Raw genomic sequence first — 16182 nt, forward strand, 5'->3', positions numbered from 1 at the left:
CAGTTCAAGCTGTAGGCTCAAATCCAGCACTTGCGTTCTCTTGAATTCGATTCAATGTAATATAGCATTATTTGTTGTTGGTTTTTACAGCTTTCTTATTGTCCTTTTTAATGAATATGAAACATATGTAAAATTTAGCATTATCTTAACAATTGGTTTCATACATTGCCCATATTTGTCAAATAAAATTTTCAGGTTTCTATATGCGTATCCTTTCTGTCCTTTTTAATGGATATGAAACATATGTAAAATTTAGCATTATTTTAACAATTGGTTTCATACATTGCCCATATTTGTTAAATAAAATTTTCAGGTTTCTATATGCGTATCCGTTGGCCAGGGGTATCATCAAACTGTCTCCAAAGGCTACTTCTCCTTGGACTACATCTGAAAAAATGAGTTGGGAGAGTAAGATTTTGTTCCTATACATATATAAAAAAAAGTCTTAAGATTTTGTTCCTAAAAAAAAAAATGTCAATGTTTAGGCCTGAGAACGTGCCAATTGGCTAAGAAGACGAAGACAGTGAAGACGAGCCTGCACCAAATTCCTTCCCAGTAGAAGTAATCTAAATTTTTGCAGGATGCCAAGCATAGGATATTGCTGCTAGTGAGCATTCCCTCGAAAAGGGATGATGTCATACCTCCAACCTGAGATCACGAGCCACGGGTCGCGGCAACGACCGCATACTCATAGAAAGCTTTCCGATAAGCATGCAAGGCGTCTCATCATGATATCATGATAAATACGCAATAAAAATAATATATATAATAACATTTAAATTCTGATTAAATAACAAAAGTAAAAATTTTAACCAAATTAATAATATGCTAAAGTCTTGCATCAACTCTAATCCATGCCTTATACGTGCTGCACTGCTTGGCGCTGTCTATGCGCACGAGGATCGATCCCTTGGAAAATTTTGTGCTTCACCTCACGTGCATATATATATATATATATATATATATCCTAGAGAGAATCCGTTTGAAAGGCTTACGTGTAAAGTCGAGAGGTGGTCCGAAGTTTCAAGACGTGTCCCTACAATTTTTTCTTCTTTTTTTTTTTGTTTTGTTTTTGCTTCTGGCCCTGACAATTATGACATGACCGCCACCTTAGAATTATATCCCATGGATGGATTTGCGGCTGCTGCGGCTCCTCTCTTCCGATAGCGTTATCAGTGTGGGTCCGTGACGAACTCCAGCCGCTTCCTTCGCCATGGCTTCTGCCGCTCCACCTCCCGCCTCCTCCTCTTGGGGGTGCGGTCGTCGACGTCGAGTCCGGTGCTCCGCCGAACGCCAGGGGCTCTTTAGCCGCATCGCTCCCGTCTACGACAACGTACGCACCACCTCCTGCGAACGCGATCTCTTTCATTTTTGTCTATTAATTCGTAAAATTATTGTAGCAGCTGAACGAGGTGCTGAGCCTCGGCCAGCATCGGATCTGGAAGAGGATGTCCGTCTCTTGGGCCGGGTAACGGCACTTACACCGCTCCCCCCCCATCTTTCCTTTCCCTTTCCGGCCTTTTTCTTTCTTTTTAATTTTTTGCTACCCCTTCTCCCCCTTTTACTAAAAAAGAAGGAGAAGACTATTTACTAGTTTTTCAAAAGAAATAGCAGTCATAATAGCAATAATCCTAATACAGAGCGAAAAGGAGCGATCGAGTTCTAGATTTGTGCTGTGGAAGCGGTGATCTGGCGTTCCTCCTGTCCCAGAAAGTCGGACCTGATGGCCAGGTGCTGCTGCTTCCGATTCTCTATTTTCTCCGCTTCCCTTTCTTTTCCTTCTTCTTCTTCTCAATTATTCTAATAATAGGTTTCGTACTAAGTTGATCCCTGATAAAGTTGCTGGGGGCGCTGGAGTTTTGCTCTGTGCTAGTTAAATCATGTACATAGCAGCTATGAGAATTTCGTTTCTTGCGCCCGAATTCGAATTCCCCCTTGGCGGCCTGGCGTTCCCCAGTAAACCCTAAGTAGCGTCCGCCTTACCATTTTGCATCACGGTCGGGTATGGAGGCTTATTTATACGATTTAGCATTGGATTGTTGCCGAGTTAAGAATTCGATTTTTTTTTTTCAAAAACAAAAAGAGGAACTTGGTGTACATTTCATTTGATACGTCGTGTTTCGTTCTTGGATGGTAGCTATGTTTTTAGGGTCTCCCTTTGTATTTATTATCTGTTCTCAATCTATTTTTGCTCTTAAGTTATTAAGACTGGGCGCCTAGAGCCCCTGGCTGCTTGTCTGCCATGTACAATCTCTTACTAACATCAGACCTGGGAGTTGTTGCACCTTTTTCATATCAAGGTACCAGCTTAACGATTCCTTTACGGACGAGGGGAGTGGAGGCCTTGCATTTGCCTTGGAAAACAATCTAATTAGCGAAGATCTTACATTTATGCACGGAACACAACGAAAAGAACCTGTATTTCTGCCCCCTGTTCATTGGAGCCTCATCCCTTCTCTGCACTCATTCCTCCATCAATCTAGCATCTCGTCATCTTTTTCTTTTTTTTTTTACCTCGGTTTACCTTGTTTACATTTCCATTCTATAGTAAAACTTTTGCATGTTTGCACCGATGACTGGATAAACTGGTGCCTTTGAAGATAGTGTGGGTGGTCATAGAGGATGCAATTGCAAATATTCCTGGTGTACTTGATATGCACTTTTGCTCTTTTCCTCTCCTTCCACTTACGTGTTCAGGAGAAGAAGAAAAAGAAAATGATAGATATTAAAAATGTTTTGAGCTGCAATTTTTTTAGTTGGCGGGTCTTATGTTTCACCACAATTCCATCAGGTGAGCGCTCTTGATTTCTCAAAAGATCAATTGTTGATTGCCACGGCTCGTCAAGATTTGTACTGGAAGGCTTGCTACAAGAACATCGAGTAAGCATCAATTAAACTGGAACAGAGAAATATTTTTGAAACCTAAAGGTTTGTAGGTCTGCTTGTTTCATTGACACCTTAGGATTCGCTTCAGTAATCTGGGTAATTTTGAGCAATCTACTCTTTACTTAATGTATGAGAGCCATTTATGGTATCTAATAAACATAGCTGAAATTTCATGGCTCGCCATAGCACTGTACACCAAGTGCTTCTACTTGGATCTTCTGAGTTACAGATAAACTCTGTATAAAGTTTTTGTCTGTAGCAGTGATAGGACATTGTTTCCTTTATATCCTTCTACTGATATCCATATGTGCTGCATGTTGCAGATGGATTGAGGGTGATGCCCTTGAGTTACCATTCGCAGATAGCAACTTTGATGCAATTACAGTTGGATATGGATTACGTAATCTGCTTGACAAACATAAAGCTATGAAGGAGATATTTCGTGTTCTAAAGCCAGGTGTCTGTATTAAATATTAGTTTCCATGAGTCTGATTGCGGCTGTAAGATTCTTATTCATCTCCTTTTTAATGATGGATTTTTCAGGCTCAAGAGTGTCTATATTAGATTTTAACAAGAGCACCTCAACTCTGATAACACAGTCTCAGGTATTTAGTTGCCATGATACCAGGACCAGTAGTGGCACCACCAATCATTTCAAAGAAATGATGTAAGAATTGACCAGGCAAAACACCTGGGACAATCACTTCCCAAGGTTTTGACCTGGAATGTCCACCAAATGTGGGAGGCGTGCAAGTGCTGCGCTATACCCCAGTTTGTATCAGGTTGACCGCTTTGAAGTGGAAGTCTTATTTCCATTAGCAATAGTGCCTGAAGTCTGAGGCACCATGTTTAGAATTTCTTGGGAGACCCGGGGATCATGCTTTTTTAACCTGGGTTAAAAAATAATATGGTCTTTTCTTGTTTAGGAATGGATGATCGACAATGTGGTTGTTCCTGTTGCAAGTAACTACGGGTTCTCGAGAGAGTACAGATACTTGAAAGCCTCAATTGCTGAATATTTAACAGGTTTATTTTCTTTCTTCAAACTTATATATTTCCGTATGCTAACATACTCCTGAATGATATAATATCAACTGCGATGAACTTGTGCACTGCACAGCTAAATCATTTCAACTGGCTCAATTTTGCTGCACAACAAAGTCAATCTAGTTGACAATGAATCCTGGACAAGTGAAACTTAGGCCACTTAATCTGTTGTTTTAGCTCCATCTAAATCTAGGAATCGGCCCCTTCATGAGATGATGTCAAACAGGCAATTGAAACTGTTATAGTATCGGTGAAAGTGAAGCTGCATATTTCTAGGCCTGTCTCATGCCTTTTTTAATGTTCCAATGCGAACGGGTAGACCCTAATTCAGTTCTCTGGAACTTTTCTGAAAGGTATATAAGTGGCTTTTATTTTCTTCGGTGTAAAACCGTTGAAGTTCCAAAATTATGAGAAATACTTTGTACTTCTTAGCATTTATATCTCCATTGCTTAAGGAATTTTGCATCCATTTTGGCCAAAAAACCTATTGCCCGTTTCTTGGTGTTATCTTACGGTTCAACTTTTGTGTGCAGGAAAAGAGTTGGAGAAGCTTGCCAAGGAAGTGGGATTTTCCGATGCTAAGCATTATGAAATTGCTGGAGGCCTCATGGGAAATTTGGTGGCAGCTCGATAGTGGACAGGACAAGCACTTCGGTGTAATTTTGGAATGCTGATTTTTAAAGAGCGTTGGTTTGTAAATAGTGAGTCCTGTAGAACAGTTTAAAACCACATGGTCGGTTGTGCATGGACCTAATCTGCTTCTGAATGCAATGCATAAATATTTTAGTTCTATGAAAGGTGATTGCTGAAATGTGATTGGTGCTTGATCACTGATCAGGTATGTTTCGGCTGCTTCTGGTAACAAGACTGAACTATTGGATGGTTGGTTGGGGATCGCTGATCGCAGAGACGCAGAACCATTTTAACTTGTCATTGCGGTCTATCCTATCAAGCCATGCCACCTTTTGATGCAATTACCATGTCGTTCGGTTAATGAAGGCTTCCGAAGGGTAATGCTTACATGTATCCACACATTCGCACGCACGAATCTACTACTTGATTGTTGTAACAAATTCACAATCCATGTAGAGTCTGACTCCATAAATCTGCTGTGTATATTGTATAGAATAAATGGAAAGGGAAAAAGACGATTAGGGAAACTAGATGCACGTCTGTCTGCCACCTTACATTCAGTCCTTTCACCAGCCACGAGAAGCAGGTCGGGCAGCTGCCCGTGACTTCATATTGCGGGTTTTTCCCCTTACAGATAATTTGCATCTGTTGTTGGAATTAGCGGCCACCAAATGGGGATGGCTGCCCGGATGTTGATGCATGCCATTTTAAAATAATGACCCATATATTTATCATGATCTTTGTCATTCCAAGTTCCTTGAAAAATTTATTGTTTTTTCATCAACAAAAAAAAAAAAGAAATTTTATTTTTTTTCCCTCAAGAACTTGCTATGTGGAAGCTGTCTCCATCGGTACAACCTCGTCGTTCCACTTCCCTGATTCAGGCATGCTATCAGCACAAGCAGTGTCATTTGTCGTCCAAAAATGTCTAATAAAGAGCACATGGCTATCGATCAATTGGAATAACTTGAGAAGTTTCAGTAGTTTGTTGAAAACGTAATGAAGCCAAACATAATTCAGATATCAATATAGCATTGTGAAGGTCCCAGCATTCAATGATTTTTATATAACATCTCAAGTTTCCAGCCAAGCTTCACAAGCCGGTCTCCCATGATCGGCCTAAATTTTACAGGTAGGTTAACAAAAGAAAGGAGAAAGTTTTTAGATTTTTGACGTTGTTAATAATTTGAAGCAGTATGACTCTTAGGTAAATGTTTCAGTAGCAAGCAAAATTTGGTGCTTCAATGGTCTCATCAATCATGATCAAAAGTTACACAGCACAACGTTGCTTAGATGCACCCTTGATTCAACTAAGACCGATGGCTCAAATCCAGAAAAAATTTGCAACCTATGCTCTGAATCTTGCCAAACTGTTCATAACTTAAGAGTAATTTGATCCCTAGCAAGGACATCAGTATCAGAAAAACCAATTGATAATCATTCAAGAAAGGATTTTCCCCCTCTTGTTTCATCTAGGCTCAAGTATACTGATTGTTGTACTGTTAATTGAAGATGCACTGGATCCATGCTGCGAGTAAATTTTCTTTGGTGCTGCTGATGCATTTTCTGTGCCATAACCGAGAAATGGTGGTGGGGTTGGTTGGGTGATGGTATCATCCTCCTTGAGCATTTTAACTACCGCTGACATTGATGGTCTCAGTTCTGCAGATAATTGCGCACAAAGCAGCCCAATGTGGAGTGCCCTAGATGCCTTCTCCAAGGGAAAATTACCTTCTAGTACTGGATCAACAGCTTCCAGCATTCTATTCGATGTATAACAATTCCAGACCTGAAAAAGGAGCCAGATATAATGTAACATCTTTCTTTCTTTTTATTTTTCTTTGCTGTCGCTGTTGTGCTTTTTCTTTTCCTTTCTTTTTTTTTCTTTTGCATGTTGCTGTTTGCTGGGTGGGGGGGGGGGGGGGGGGGGGGGGGTGGTTTCAAAAAGATAAATGACTGGTAAGATTGATGGCTTTGTTCTACTTCCAAACTACAGTTTTCTGATATGAGAAATTATGAGTATCAGGAAATAGAATATTACCATCTGTAGAACACCAAGTGGATTATTAGATTGTTCGTCTTTTCTGGAATTGTTCCTCTTTCCAGTGACAACTTCAATTAAAAGAACCCCAAAACTGAATACATCTGCCTTTTCCGTCAATTTGCCACTAGCAAGATACTCAGGAGCCATGTAGCCTCTACAAAACAAGTATTTGTAATAATTAGTACAAAAAATATGAACTGTTTACTCCTGGCTATATGCATCATCTGAAGTGAAAAGTATGAGTTCGGCACAGTAATGTTTGCAATATTCATTCAATTAGCAGCATCTAGCCAGCTCATCTGCTTCAAAAATGTAAAAGGAAGCAAAGATATCGTAGAAACTCCAAGACATGATTGAATGCTATTTCCAATGCTATAATATTAAAAAATAAGGACTGCTAACACAAGCCAAACTAGGAATTATACTTACAAGGTTCCAGCTATGGCAGTGGTGATGTGAGTTTTATCCCCTGGAAGCAATCTAACAAGCCCAAAATCAGCAATTTTGGGAGAGTAGCTCTCATCAAGCAATATATTGCTGAGTTTTATATCTCTATGCACAATCCGTAACTGTGATTCTTCATGAAGATAGGCCAAACCCTCTGCAGCCCCGACAATGATGTTGTATCTCATTTCCCAGCTAAGCAGCTGAGCATTCCTCCTATCTGTATCAAGAAAAGAAAAACCTAGCATTTTAAGATGGGATTTGATGGCGAAAAATGTCATGCACAGTTCAGCACTATCAAAATAGTATATCACCAGAAAAGTAATAACAGAGGCTCTTATTCGGAACATATTCATAAACAAGAAGGCTTTCGGGGCCAGTGATGCTGCAGCCCAACAGCTTGACAAGATTTTTATGATCAATTGTACTTATCAAATTGATTTCATTGAAGAACTTTTCCCATTGTCCTGTATGAAAAAATAACCTCTTTACTGCCACAACCCTGTCATCTAGTAAAACTCCCTGTCCAAGAAAAAGACTTGACAGTTAGAAGTGGTCCACAAAAGAAAAGTTTCCATGAAGACTTGGTCAGAGGGAATTGCCTTGAACACCGAACCAGATCCTCCCTGACCCAGCTTATTGGAACTGTCAAAATAATTTGTCGCCCTTTCAAGCATTTCATAGTTGAAGTGGAGACTGGATTTTATAACAGTAGCTGCTAAAGCACCCAGTTGCTTCCTCACTGAAATGAAAAGTTTAAGTGGCTCAAATCCCTATTTGTTTGTTAATCATTCTAAGGAATAACATAATTCACGTGTCCAGTAAAGGGAGTTTTACCTGTCCTAGTTTCAACCTTTCTCTTTCCAAAGAAAATAAGTACCATGATAAGCATCAGAATCACCACAATGGGAAAAACCACAGGTAGTTTAATGATGTGCCTGCCTGATAACAAACAGTAATTAATGAATTTAGAAAACCACAAGTGTATAATGGAAATATAGATGAAAGAATAATAGGTTTAGACAGTACCACTGCTAAAAGAAAACCACAATCTCATCCCAAAGAGCTTATAGACATATTTCAGTAGCTATAACAGTGCATGAAGTTAAAATACTGGATTTGTTGGGCAATCCAACATTTTAGTTGAGATACAATGACCACTGCAAGTACGATTGATACAAGTCGAATCACTATACTATGTATATATATAGTAATCCTGAAAACCATTGTCCTTTCCCCCAAACCCTCTTTTACCAGCATCAGAACATTCTACCGCTTAAAAAATTAGTATGACCAATTTTTCAGCCTTTTCATATCAACTCTTGCAAAATCTCCAGGGAAAAAGCCTATATTAGGATCTGTGAGTTGCAACCGTGATTCATGAAATTAGTATCATGTACCATAACTATGTCAGTCCACTCTAAACAGCATGTAGAAATGCCAGGCCCAATAGACGCTCAGCATCCTCAATAGCTAAAAATTTTATGCCCACTACATATGCAATCTTTTATTGTTGTCTCAAATCTTTTATCTTCAAAGATCATTCTATTTTTATATTGTCAAATACTTCATGTTCTCTAGCTTCAGACATGTGAAGTCCTCATACAAGCACCTTATTGAATGAGTCATCCTTGCCCAATGACCGATGTCCATGCCTTTAGGTCTAAGGACACTTCCTCACATCATAAAAATTTCCTCCATGCAACTCTCTGCAGTCCCCATAAATTCGTAACAGTATAGGTAACGAGAAATGAAGACACAGTTCAACATGAGTAACTGCATATACATCTGAGGGATAAATTCTAGCCTAAAAGGCTGATTGAAATGAAATCCTCGAACAAGATCTATTGCATTAAAAAAAAAAAAAAATCAACCCAATAATTGAAATTGAATTACCAAGATTTCACATCTATTCTAAGATTTTAAGAGTTAATTCTCATGAGCCCAGAACACATGGGTTAAATCAAGGCTCATGCAAGGTTTTCAAACCTTGAGATCTCCGCTACCTAGGAGGGTGGTTGATACTAAGATGGTTCGAGATTCAACGTTGCATGGATATGGATATGAGAACCGATCACGAACACATATCCAAGTATTTGACTCGGCAAGAGGGGAAAAGGAGATATGGAGATATGTAGGATAAATATTAAATTTTGTTGAAATATATATCTAATTGAAATTCTTTCTTTAAATATTAAAATAAATATTAAATAAATACTTTTGTTAAGGCCCTTCAGGATATATGTTTGTCATTCAATCTATCCAATTAACTTGAGAATAACATTTTTCAAAGTTATGTCAATGCTTAGATCCTTGGATAATTAATAAAAGGAAAGAACATTCACTTCTAATATAAAAATAGAGGGTCAAACTTGTTGGAAGAGCTCAACTCTCCGCCAATCCTTAAAAGCGGCAATTATATCACTTCCTAAATATCCAAGTGTCTGCTATGTATCCCACATGGTATTTTAGGAATCTAGATAACATATCCAAGATCTAGGCCAAAATTTTAGGAATCTAGGTATCAAAATTTGGCACAATAAAGTAGTTTCGAGATTAGTTACTATCTTACAAAATTAATTTGAGTATTTAATAATTAAAAATGAATTGCTATGATAAAACCTGATTAGGAAATATTGGCCGATAATTTGATATCATGTTGGATGATATATATATCAAGATAAATCTGTTTATATCAGCTGAGATAATAGGGTCCAAGGCATTGATTTTATTGTCATGATGAATGGCCAAGAATGATAAAAATCAATGCCTCAGCTGAGATGAAAACCTTGGCTATGTGATTTCCTAAAGTTTTATTCAAGAAAATATAGATGGGTCTACATTCATTGTTACTAGGTAGTGCTTCAAATTATATTATTTAAATGTTGAGTTCAAGTGGAATCTTTTAGTATCTATTTTACAAGTTACTTGGGAATTTGTATGCCCTGTGAAATAAGGTTTGTTTGTTATAGGACTATGCTAGCATAAAACCTAGGATACGCATATTTCAAATTGCATGTTGTATCTATATCTAATATGTATCACATAGAAATATACATCAGATATAGGCAGGATCAAATTTTGATAAACTGACCTAACATAGTACATGACGCCCCATATGGAGCCATGATCATACCATTCCATGTTGCTCCTTATTTGTCAATCTGAGTAGATACAGGGTACCACATCGCGTTCCATAATAATACAAAATGAGTACATCCTAATACCCCAATATTTCAAACCTTGGCTAGGATGCATATATGATAGTTATTTTATGTGTCATACTTTTTGAAAACTATAACACGACCCTTTCTGTATATATTTTGGGATGAGAGAAAGGGGTTTTCCTTTTATTTTTTTCATGAATGCTGCTCTCTTAGTAGTGACCAAGATCTGGTGAACTGTGTCGAACCGTCTAGTTTGGGGCATATCGAACCGGACCGGTCGGCCGGCACGGTTCGGAGCATCTAATCGGTTTAGTTTAGCTTTCATTTAGGAGTGAAAAGGAAAGTTCTTCACTTCCCCGCCATTCTTGTAACCGTCACCTGTAATCCGCGCAGGTGTGTCCGCACCCCCTGGAGTGAAGACATAAGTCTCCCCTTGGAATTGGCTGCTTTGCATCTCCCCTCTAGCTCTCCTGACGTTGCGAAGCCTCCTCATGCCTCTCTCTCCCTCTCTCTCTAAATTCGGAGAGTTTTCTCATTGTGAAAAACCCGTCTCTCTCTTTTTCTTTCTCAATTTCTAGAGTTTCCAAAGAGAGGAATCTAGGTCTCTCTCCCTCTCCCTCTTTGTCGATGGCTTAAAGCTCCCCGTAATGGTCCCCATCGCCCTCTCTCCCCCCATCAATGCTTCCCCTCTCTTGAAGCTCCCTCTCCTTCCTCTCCCCCTTCTCCCTCTCCCTCCCTCCTCTCTCACTCTCTCTTCCTCCTCTCCTTCTGCCTCTCCCCTTCCCCCTCCCTATTTTGGTACAATCTAACACGATATGGTACAAAATGGTATTGTATCGAACTGATTGCCGACCAGTACAAGCCCTGATACCGGTCCAGCAAACCTTGGTGATGACCATCATGTATACTCAACTTATGAATTTGAAATAATTGATCTTATTGTATAAAATAGGGATATGATTTATGGTTTTGAATAATGACCATATGATGGAGTTTATAAATATTTGTATGAGCATTCATATGTCATAATCATAAGCAAGCTATGGCTTATGGCTTTTTGGCATATGTATGAACTAATATATTTTTTTCTGGCCACATCCTAGCCACATTCAATCATTGTTTTTTTAAGATTTATCATGTTTCAGCATATCCTTGTCATGTTGTGTCCCTATCCTGAAAACACATTCAATATATGCTTCATATGTTGTCTTCTTAACAATCTGTAACACCAGAGTGACCTGCAGTAGGAATGATCAACCAATGAGGATTCAAAAGCTAACACCAAACAGTCGGGGCAATGCTTTGATGGTTATGGATATTGTGTTAATAATATAAAATAATGTAGCTAAAGATAGTGGTTCTTTGAAAATAATGAAAGCATATAATGTTGATTCCAGAACATGTCCCTAAGATTACATCACTATTCATTTTGGTTACGCAACAATACCATAACAAACTTAGAGACATAAATGCAGCTCATTTAACTTAAGATGCTACAATAAAAGAAAGATTCAATCTCTGATTTAGAATGTCTCCTCGAGAAAAAAATAATCTGATTTAGAACATGTACCGGAAAGCATAATATGCTCAAAATTGTACATCAAATAGAAATGAGTTCCCTACATACATATATGCATTTTAATATATATGTGTGCGTGTGTGTCTGCGTCTGTGTGCGTGCGCGCGCGAATATACATGTGTGTGTGTATATATACATGCATGCATGCATGCATTCTTTCTTCTTTATCCAGACACATTTCCATGTTTACAGAAATCTTTGAGAGCTATTCTTCATGTTGAATAAGCTTAGACCGCATAATAAATACTGTAGGTTTCACTACAAGCTAGCTTGCCTTCTATCATGGATGCCAAGATTCTCTGTTGCCCTGGGCTGCATTAAATTTTGATTTAACACCACTTTGTATAGAATGGTGTTAGGTTGAGTGCCACACAGAAAGTTCTCAAGCTTAGACTGTACCTTGCCAACTCCATATGAGATCATTGTTGTTTGTTAAATTCTTGAAGTGGTAAGACACAGATATGCGTGCATACACGTTTACGTTGATATTGCAAGAAAATGGCTTTATCTACTGTGAACTGAATTGCTGTTGTTCATAAGATTGCTGAAAGTAGATCAAACCACAGAATATCAGAGCATTAAAAAATTTCCCGTATTAGAATTACGCATTTACATGGATATTTCAAGAAAATGGCTTTATCAATTACGATCTAAATTTCTGTTGTTCATAAGTTTTTCAAAAAACTATATTGAACCGCACAATAGTTGAGCATTAACAATCACCTGCCAGAATCACTGATTAATAGACCATTTAAGCTTAATTAGCTGAATCGGGACTGCACGAGCAGGATTTGGTGTGGCTGTGTGGAATTGCATCCCTTCAAACAAATATATAGTAAGGAAGTACTTAAGAAGCAAATGCTGGAGTTGAGTTTTTTTGGAAGGATTCAGAAGCAGATACAGTATCCAAGGTAGAGGTGCCTGGTTACCAAGATTTTAAGTTATTCCTTCTCCGACAATCATCTCATTGTGCTGAACAATAGATCCTCCATTTCTTGAACAAAAACAAGATCCTTTAAATAAAAAGGACAAAATGAAACATTTTTTTTTCGGGAAAAAAAACTTTGCATCATCTAAGAAAGAAGCATAGGATTTTGCCAGTAGAAATTACTGTTAAAAACCAGAGTTATATGGACAAGTATGTTTCTTTGGTTCTTACCCCTTCTTTTTTCATACTTAGTAGGATAGGAATGGTCACATATGCGGTGCTTTTTAAAATCAGTATACAAAGGTTGCATGTTGTACCAGAAAAAAAAAAAGAAAAGAAAATTACAATCTTACAAACAAAATGGCAGGATATCCTTGCACAAGAGAAGTAAAATAAGCAAGGTCCATCAAAATGCATTTGCGTAAAACATCCAACTCACCTGCTACTACAACATGGATTTCAAAATCGTTGTGGAGTTGACTGATGGGGTACCTCATGTAACACCCTGATCTCAGCATACTTGCTCCCTGTTTAGGAAAGCAATGACCAATTCTCGTACCTGCATCCGGCAAACACTCTGGGCACGACCTCTTGTTCACGAACTTCCAGCACGGCCCCAACCCATGAACACTCGAATTTTCCTTTCCCACAGAAGCCGCAAAGAAGCTGTCGTTTGGCGGAGCCCGCATGCTCGATTTTCCGACGAACTTTCTGGCGGCTGTTGCGAAAGCAGTCCGGTTCCCGTTCGAATGCACGACGCTGCAGACCAGGTGGTTATCGAGTCCCGGTGCCTCTCCGAAGAAGTCGTAGTCATCGAAGCTGACGGTCGCATATACAAATCGAATGTCGAACGCCAAAATAGATGAATTGGCACCAAAAAAGAAAAGAAAAGAAAGAAAGTTGGATGCGGGAAGTATAGATAGACGAGAAGGAAGGAACACCGATTGTTGTTCCGCAACGGTTATGAGGATCAAATGGTTTACCGGAGATGACAACCATCCAAGTAAATCCGAGCGCCCCGAGTCGGTCTCTCTCCGGGGAAGCATCGGAGGATCTGGGCCTTGCACCAGGCGATGCAGCGGTGACAAGCAGGCCTGGAGAGATGCTCGGAGCACTCACCGGAAGCATAGACCCGGTCGTCGGCCGAGGTTCCCGCGACGACCCTGGCATACCGCTTCGAGGAGACCTGCGGGGCGATGGCCTCCATCGCGCTCCTCAAGTTCTTGGCGAAGGCCAGGCGGTCCGAGGGAGCCGCGGTGCGGGTGCCGCAGATGAGGGTGGCCCGCGAGGCAACCGACAGGTCGACGGAGGACAGCAGCAGCACGAGCACCAGGAACAGAACAGGGGGAGAAGCCTTTAAGATCGAAACGGGGAAGGCTTTCAACAGCGAAGGAAGAGAAAGGGTGAAGGGAATAATAATATCAAGAGCTGAGGACATTTTCGACTCAAGCAGATGGGAGCGGCAGAACCCGGAAAACCCAAGGAAAAGAAAGGAGGGCATGAAGAGGAGCGAGAAGAAACCAGAAAAAGGAGAGGTGTTTGGATGAGGACGATTTCAATTTCGAGCTGCTAGCTGAGCTCCAACTGGGATGGACAGAGGGCAGCAAAAGAGAGGCCATTAATGAGGTGAGAATTGGGTTGCCTGGGACTGGAGGAATGAATGGAAGGAAAGGTTAAGAAGAAGGAATATCGGTGTTTAAAAGGAGAGAGGACACTGCCAAAAATATATAAAAAAACTAAAAGATAATAATAATAATAATAATAATAAAAAGAATGTTTTTAATTGGACTCCTTCTGTACTAACTAAGGCCCTGTTTGGGGGAGCTTTTGGAGGGCTAGAAAGTACTTTCTGGCCCTCCAAAAGTACTTTTAGATGAAAAACTGTGTTTGGTAAATTTTTCAAAAAGCTGTTTCAGCTTTTGCGGGAAGCTGAAAACAGCTTTTGGGAGGAAGCTCCAATTTGGAGCTTTTGGGAGGAAGCTGTTTCAGCTTTTTCGGAAAGCTGTATTTTTGACAAAAATGCCCATATTAAAATAACATAATTACATAGTTTGTCCCTTTATAAACTTAAAAATCTGCTGGAGCCAAGAACCCTAGCCGTCAGACTCCCTTCCATAAGAAAAGGTATTTTTCTTTTCAATTTTGTATATATCTCTTGAACCACATTTTAGAAGAAAAAAATTTTAATCCTTTTCCATACCTTCCAAAATCAATCTATTGTTTTTTTTTTATCATCAACCTCGCGGCCCACGCTGAGGTCCTCCTCGAGCGTGGACCACGAAGAAGAGCCCCTGGACCGCGGAAAATTATTTTATGAAAAATTATGAAAAATTATTTTATACTAATAATTATAATATTTTATACCTTTATTTTTGTGTTATACTATAAATATAATATCATATTATATTATATCATAATACATTAATATGTTATGTTAAATAATTTAATATTATGTTATATTATGCAAAAATAATTTATACTAATAATTATAATATTTTATACCTTTATTTTTGTATTATACTATAAATATAATATCATATTATATTATATCATAATACATTAATATGTTATGTTAAATAATTTAATATTATGTTATATTATGAAAAATTAATTTATACTAATAATTATAATATTTTATAACTTTATTATTGTATTATACTATAAATATTATATTATATTACATTACATTATAATACATTAATATGTTATTTTAAATAATTTAATATTATGTTATATTATGGAAAATTAATTTATAATAATAATTATAATATTTTATACCTTTATTATTGTATTATACTATAAATATTGTATTATATTACATTACATTATAATACATTAATATGTTATTTTAAATAATTTAATATTATATTATATTATGAGAAATTAATTTATACTAATAATTATAATATTTTATACTTTTATTATTGTATTATACTATAAATATAATATATATTATATTATATCATCATACATTAATATGTTATGTTAAATAATTTAATATTATGTTATATTACCAAATATTAATTTACTCTAATAATTATATTACTATTATGCTATATTAACATAATATTATTTTATATTACAATAATATTATACTATATCGTATATTTATGTATTAATTTATGTTATGTTTTATTATGTTCTGTTGTATAATACTATGTAATGTCCTTTATGGTAATTTTGTCATATAAAAGTACTTTCTCAGTTTGTTTACCAAACACAAAACAAAGTACCACAGCACTTTACGAATGTAGTTACCAAACAGCAAACAGCTTTTTATAATAGCTCTACTTCAGACAGCTCTACTTCCAACGGCTCTACTTCTAACAGCTCTACTGCCAACAGCTCCCCCAAACAGGGCCTAAGTCACCTGCTTTGCCGCGTGGCTCATTCCATCCTTACTTCCTTGAAACTGCCGCTTAGGTCAATTTTAATTCCACACATGCGAGACGAC

The 16182-nt window shown here is 38.0% G+C and overlaps 2 protein-coding genes across 6 annotated transcripts; one reads left to right on the forward strand and one right to left on the reverse strand.

The window, feature by feature from the left end:
• The first annotated feature begins 1131 nt into the window (after window positions 1-1131).
• LOC103703803 (2-phytyl-1,4-beta-naphthoquinone methyltransferase, chloroplastic) lies at window positions 1132-5096 on the forward strand. Of its 5 annotated transcripts, XR_005509133.1 has the most exons (9): window positions 1132-1333; window positions 1401-1468; window positions 1641-1731; window positions 2792-2880; window positions 3210-3343; window positions 3430-3491; window positions 3813-3912; window positions 4467-4634; window positions 4772-5096. XR_005509133.1 is itself a non-coding variant. In XM_039120428.1 (8 exons), exons 1-8 carry the CDS (start codon window positions 1214-1216, stop codon window positions 4565-4567), a joined length of 765 nt encoding a protein of 254 aa, XP_038976356.1. In that variant the 5' UTR covers window positions 1132-1213; the 3' UTR covers window positions 4568-4730. The 5 variants fall into 5 exon arrangements, 4 of the variants coding, with proteins under 4 accessions (XP_038976356.1, XP_038976357.1, XP_038976358.1 ...); XM_039120428.1 differs by lacking the exon at window positions 4772-5096 and having other exon boundaries at window positions 4467-4730; XM_039120429.1 differs by lacking the exon at window positions 4772-5096 and having other exon boundaries at window positions 1404-1468; window positions 4467-4730.
• A 499-nt stretch (window positions 5097-5595) lies between these two features.
• On the reverse strand, window positions 5596-14442 carry LOC120107237 (cysteine-rich receptor-like protein kinase 3). The gene is made up of 8 exons (XM_039120427.1): window positions 13712-14442; window positions 13168-13547; window positions 7892-7996; window positions 7657-7796; window positions 7369-7576; window positions 7040-7274; window positions 6608-6764; window positions 5596-6355 (listed from the first exon to the last, which is right to left on the reverse strand). Exons 1-8 carry the CDS (start codon window positions 14227-14229, stop codon window positions 6035-6037), a joined length of 2064 nt encoding a protein of 687 aa, XP_038976355.1. The 5' UTR covers window positions 14230-14442; the 3' UTR covers window positions 5596-6034.
• Window positions 14443-16182: the final 1740 nt, after the last annotated feature.

Source organism: Phoenix dactylifera, unplaced genomic scaffold (assembly GCF_009389715.1).
Source record: "Phoenix dactylifera cultivar Barhee BC4 unplaced genomic scaffold, palm_55x_up_171113_PBpolish2nd_filt_p 000804F, whole genome shotgun sequence".
NCBI lineage: Eukaryota > Viridiplantae > Streptophyta > Magnoliopsida > Arecales > Arecaceae > Phoenix > Phoenix dactylifera.

Bases quoted from the DNA above. Each gene is read 5' to 3' on its own strand.
- LOC103703803 (XM_039120428.1), top strand. From the start codon at position 1,214: ATGGCTTCTGCCGCTCCACCTCCCGCCTCCTCCTCTTGGGGGTGCGGT. The intron at 1,334-1,400 runs GTACGCACCACC...AAATTATTGTAG, and splicing joins TCGCTCCCGTCTACGACAAC to CAGCTGAACGAGGTGCTGAG. The intron at 2,881-3,209 runs GTAAGCATCAAT...TGCATGTTGCAG, and splicing joins GCTTGCTACAAGAACATCGA to ATGGATTGAGGGTGATGCCC.
- LOC120107237 (XM_039120427.1), bottom strand. From the start codon at position 14,229: ATGCCCTCCTTTCTTTTCCTTGGGTTTTCCGGGTTCTGCCGCTCCCAT. The intron at 7,577-7,656 runs GCAATTCCCTCT...TTTCTTGGACAG, and splicing joins GATCTGGTTCGGTGTTCAAG to GGAGTTTTACTAGATGACAG. The intron at 7,275-7,368 runs GTGATATACTAT...TTCTTGATACAG, and splicing joins CCTCTGTTATTACTTTTCTG to ATAGGAGGAATGCTCAGCTG.